Source organism: Benincasa hispida, chromosome 3, assembly GCF_027475165.1.
Source record: "Benincasa hispida cultivar pf3 chromosome 3, pf3_genome.v1.1, whole genome shotgun sequence".
Classification (NCBI taxonomy): Eukaryota; Viridiplantae; Streptophyta; class Magnoliopsida; order Cucurbitales; family Cucurbitaceae; genus Benincasa; species Benincasa hispida.
In genome coordinates this window covers 29733155-29738194 of record NC_143480.1, presented here as the reverse complement: position 1 = coordinate 29738194, position 5040 = coordinate 29733155, and the positions used below count along the sequence as shown (strand labels likewise).

The following is a 5040-nucleotide window of genomic DNA, read 5'->3' as shown; positions in this document are numbered from 1 at the left end:
AATAATTCAAATTCAACTTTCTTTTTTTAATTTTGAACTAATTTTCAGTATAAATTTTAAATTCAATATTAATTCAATAATTAATATATAAAATTCCATTAATTTTATAAAAAAATAATTCAATAATTTATTTTCAAATAAAATGTTTTAAATAATTAATTAAATAATTTAATATCAAATATTAAATTATTAAAATACCAATTCCTCAATCATTAATATTTATTCATGTAATTAATATTTAAATAAAATTTAAATGTTTTTCATTTCTCCAATTTTGTTTCATTCGATAATTAAACACGTAATTCTTTTTTTAAAATAAAATAAGTATATTATTGTACAACAAGAGGGATCCCACAGCCCAGGATCAAGACATCAAAACAATAAAGCACAAGCAAAGACATGACAACAAAACCAAAACAAAGTCAACAAGATAAGACCAAAACAAACTAACAAACCACCAGGGAGAAAGCCAGAGAAAAAACCCAAAACCCCACAAACTAGGTACAACAGCAAAACAAAGAACAATGTAAAGTTCAAAAAGAAAAAACATCTGTAAACACACTAGATAAGACCAAGAAAATTTACCTATCAGGAAGGAACACAAGCACGAACCGTATAGATCATAAGGTGAACCAGAGTTGAAACCGACCTCGGTCGACCTCTATGCACCCGCCGATTACGCTCCTACCAGATGTAGTATATGGAAGCACACCAGAAAACATGCAAAAACTTACTACGCACCCCTTTTCCCGATCCCACTCGACACAACCAACTCAACTCTACATCCCAACCCACCATCCGATGTGATGAACCCAATTGACGCAATACCCGAGACCACATCTCTCTCCTAAACTCACACTTAAAAAATAAATGATCCCGCGACTCCATACCTCCCCCACACAGAAGACACCCCTCCTGTCAATACACCCCAACTTCTCAACTAATCCCGCATACCAAACCTGTCCCTCACAGCTAACCACACACAGAAGGAGTGACGCGGAATACCACCCTCCGCCGACAAAATACCAAACCAAGACACTCAAGGACAATGAGGACGCAAATTCTCCCACGCACTAGTGATAGAAAACCAACTACTAGCATCCGACGCCCAAACCCAATGATCCTCCCCCCTCAACCTAGGCCTCACTGCCTAAATAAGACCTCAGATCTCAAGTAGCTCACAAGACACTGTGGGCCACCTCCAACCTCCCTCACCATTCATGAACTCCGACAACCGCGCCTCCAAATTACTCCCTGCATCATAAACCACCATTGACCCATATGAATCCAAAATCACGCCCCCCGGCAGCCAAGGATCCCACTAAACAATACAAGACCGTCCATCAAACGAACGAGATGCTTGAATCTATCTCTACTTCGCAAGATAGCCCTCAAGCACCAAGACCTCCAAACCTCACTCTGAATAGCTCACAAGAACCACCCACGCAAAACATATGCCTCCATCTATGCCACCCACAATGATCCCAATTTAATTAAGAGAAGCTAGAGGAGCTTCATAATAACAGCCTAGTTCAAAGAGGACACATGCTTCACACCCAACCCCCCTTCTCCCAATGGCAAGCACACCTCATCCCATGCCACTCGTACACCACCCCAACTCACTGCACTACCCTTCCATAAATAACTACGTAACAGATGATCAACTTCATGAGTTATACACGCTGGAAACACGAAGATGCTACACCAAAAGACCTGAAAGAACTTTAAAACAGACCTAACAAGCTGTAACCTCCCAGCAAAAGAGAGGGAACCCACTGCCCAGCTTCTAATACGAGCTGTAATCCTCTGTGTCAAAGGCGCACAATCCACACACCTCAACCGACCCGCCAATAAAGGTAAACCCAGATACCTAACAGGCAGCGAACCAAGAGAGAAGCCCATAAACGCAGCTAGTTCTTTTTCCTCCTCAGACTCCACACCCCCAACAAACATGGAACTCTTCCCAACATTTCCAACTAACCCAGACAGCCCTGCAAAATCTACCAGGACGTGCCTCACAAACTCCAAAGAATCTCCCTACACAAAAAATCATCAAATCGTCTGTAAAAACCAAATGAGTCAGGCTCACACGCTCACACCAATCATGGAACCTAAACCACATAAGAGGTTTATTCAACAACGTAGACAAGACCTCCATCACCATCACAAACAAAAAAGGAAACAACGGATCCCCCTGCCCAACCCCTTCCTACCAGGAAAAAAACCCCTTAAGGGAACGATTAATCATCACAAAGAACTTAGGTGAAGTAACACAAGCCCTCACCCAACTAACAAACTGAAGGGGCGTACCTATAGCTAACAACACACCAAAAAGAAAATCCCAATTGACTGAATCATACGCCTTTTGAAGGTCTACCTTCAAAACACAGCTTCCATCTGCCCTCCTTATAGCCCCCCACAAGCTCTTGACACAATAAAATGTTATCGAAAATCGACCTACCCAGAAGAAACGCATACTGGTTGCCACTGATGAAAATAGGCAACCACAACCACAATCTCTTAGATAAGATCCTCGAGATACACCTATACATAACATTGCAACAAGAAATAGGACAAAACTCCTCTATACGTTCAGCTCCCTGCCTCTTTGGGATAAGAGTAATAGCAGTAGAATTAACTCCACCTAGCAGATAACAGGTCTAAAAAAAATTCAGCACAGCATCACAAAAATTATCCACAACCACACTCTAAACAGCTCTGTAAAAATCCACCGAAAACCCATCAGGTCCAAGAGGCTTTCCAGACTTCATCGAGAATAAAGCCTTCGAAATCTACTCCCGATTCACTAGCCAACCAAGTGCCTCCACCCCCTCTACGGACCAACTGAACTGCACAATATCCCCAATTCGGGCAGTAAGATCCCTATACCCCACAGGCTGAGACCCTAAACAACCCCGAAATAATTCTACCGCCACCCCTGCCACCCTGTCATGCACCGTCTAGCGAATCCCCCCAGCATCCACGACCTTAAATAAACCACTGGAACTGCGACAAAAACGAACACGGCGATGAAAAAAATTTGTGTTCATATCATCTAACTTCAGCCACCTCACCTTGGCCTTTTGTCGGAGCGATGCCTCCTCCAATCTCGCTACTGACCAGAACACCTCAGTGGCTGAGATACCTCCAAACACACCAACTCTGAAGTAGAATCCCTTTCTACCTCAGCCTGATCAGCCTCCATAACCTGCCTAGCCGCCCGTACCTCATCAGCTAACACAGAGATACACCTACTAAACGATGCACAAAAAACCTGCTTCACTGCCTTCAAATTTCGCACAAAGCTAACCATAGGAGACACATCCTCAGACCTTCTCCACACTGACCTGATAGTATCAATAAAACCCTCAGCCTCCGCCCGATGAGAAATATAACGAAACGTAGGAGGCGGCCTACTTCTCGTCTCCCTTGTAGAAACTAGAAGAGGGCTATGATCAGAAATCCCCCACTGACCAACCCTAACCTCGAAATATGGAAAAGCTACCTTCCTCGCATCATTAGAAAAGCCTCGATCCAACCGACGCAAGATACCATTCCCCTGAAGTTTACTAGTCCAAGTAAACCAGTTACCTGTCACACCCAACTCAACCAGATCCGCTTCCAATAATGCCCCATTAAACTCTTTCATCTCCCTTAATCTAGGGCAACCACCAAAATCCTCCGAAGTACTACGAATAGCATTAAAATCCCCCAGAACAACTCCAGGAAGCTACCACGTGACACACACATCACTCAACTGAGACCACAAGTTCCTTCTCTCACTTATGTGATTAGAGGCATACACAGCACCAATATGTACCCTAGCACTAGATATAATATCCACTAAGGTTCCAGAAATGAACGGCTCCCCACTAACCTCAATAGAAAAATCATAGACACTCTTCCGCCATATCACCCAGATCCTTCTAACTCCTCGCACACTATAGCTACACATAGAACTCCAAGCATCACCAAACCTACCTATCACCATACCAAAATTCTCGCGACGAACCCTTGTCTCAAGCAAATAGTAGAAAGCAACAAAGGAGGAAGCCAGAAAGTCTACCACCACCCTACACTTGACAGAGTCATTCAACCTTCTAACATTCTAGGAACACTAAATCATGAACCTTAAAAGAAATCACACCTACCACCTCCCACTGGGCCTTTGCTCGAACTCCCGAACATTTCATCCATAACAGACAATGGATCAAGATCTGCCTACATTAGTGCCAATGTTAACGAGTATCCCCCCTCATTACACAAAACATCAAACTGATTACGATCATCAACATGCTTTACAAACCTCGTAATTCCAAGGGACCCATAAACTACTCTGCTTCTTAAGGGCGCCAAACCCGGTGACCCACTGCCACCCTTATGCCCTACACCTCCTCCATCACGCCTACGACGACTAACCATAGTAAACTCGTCAACATTCCATGCACCCTTATTCACATCCACTGGGCTAACTCCCCTCGCACCAATACCCAAGTCCTGCCCCTTCCTCACACTCTCAATTCCCCCTTTCTCCCTCAAACACCCCTCATTAACTGCCATAATACACAACTCATGACCCTTTTCCACACCCTTTTTATCACACAACCCAAGTATGCCCAAAGGAACCACAACAAGTACAACTACGAGGTTCCCACTCATACACTACTGGAATAATAAACTCCTGATCCTGGATTCTAACATTGACTGAAGGGGGCATCAACGAATCACCATCCACCTGAACACAAACCTTCGCATACGATAACAGTCATTGCTCTCTTGTTGCAACATCAAAAGAGATAGGTTTACCCACAACACTATCTAACACTGTTAAACCCCTGTCCGTCCACAACTCCAGGGGAACACGCTCCAGTTTAATCCAGAAAGGAACAGAATAAAAAACAAAGGTTTCAGGAACAATACCTGGGGACCATTGCCGTAATAAGATGGGCTTGCCACCCAAGTTCCACGGACCATTCTCCAGCACCCAATCCCGTGACATTACCTTCTTAAATTTAAAGATAATCAAACTGTTCTCCCACA

General features: G+C 43.5%; 1 protein-coding gene across 1 annotated transcript; it reads right to left on the bottom strand.

Moving 5' to 3' along the window:
• Window positions 1–1162: 1162 nt before the first annotated feature.
• On the bottom strand, window positions 1163–4659 carry LOC150037188 (uncharacterized). Its single transcript, XM_090311906.1, has 9 exons — window positions 4307–4659; window positions 3878–4073; window positions 3121–3730; window positions 2767–2849; window positions 2591–2660; window positions 2285–2487; window positions 1562–2037; window positions 1400–1464; window positions 1163–1254 (listed from the first exon to the last, which is right to left on the bottom strand). The coding sequence occupies exons 1-9, from the start codon at window positions 4657–4659 to the stop codon at window positions 1163–1165; spliced, it is 2148 nt and encodes a 715-aa protein (XP_090168032.1).
• Between the last annotated feature and the right edge of the window lie 381 nt (window positions 4660–5040).

What these genes read in the sequence shown, in the direction of transcription:
- LOC150037188 (XM_090311906.1), bottom strand. Translation starts at nt 4,659, where the DNA reads ATGAGTGGGAACCTCGTAGTTGTACTTGTTGTGGTTCCTTTGGGCATA. An exon ending in TCTATGATTTTTCTATTGAG is followed by an intron (nt 3,731 to 3,877) that starts GTTAGTGGGGAG and finishes GTCACGTGGTAG; the next exon opens with CTTCCTGGAGTTGTTCTGGG. An exon ending in TTGCCATTGGGAGAAGGGGG is followed by an intron (nt 1,465 to 1,561) that starts GTTGGGTGTGAA and finishes TGGGTGGCATAG; the next exon opens with ATGGAGGCATATGTTTTGCG.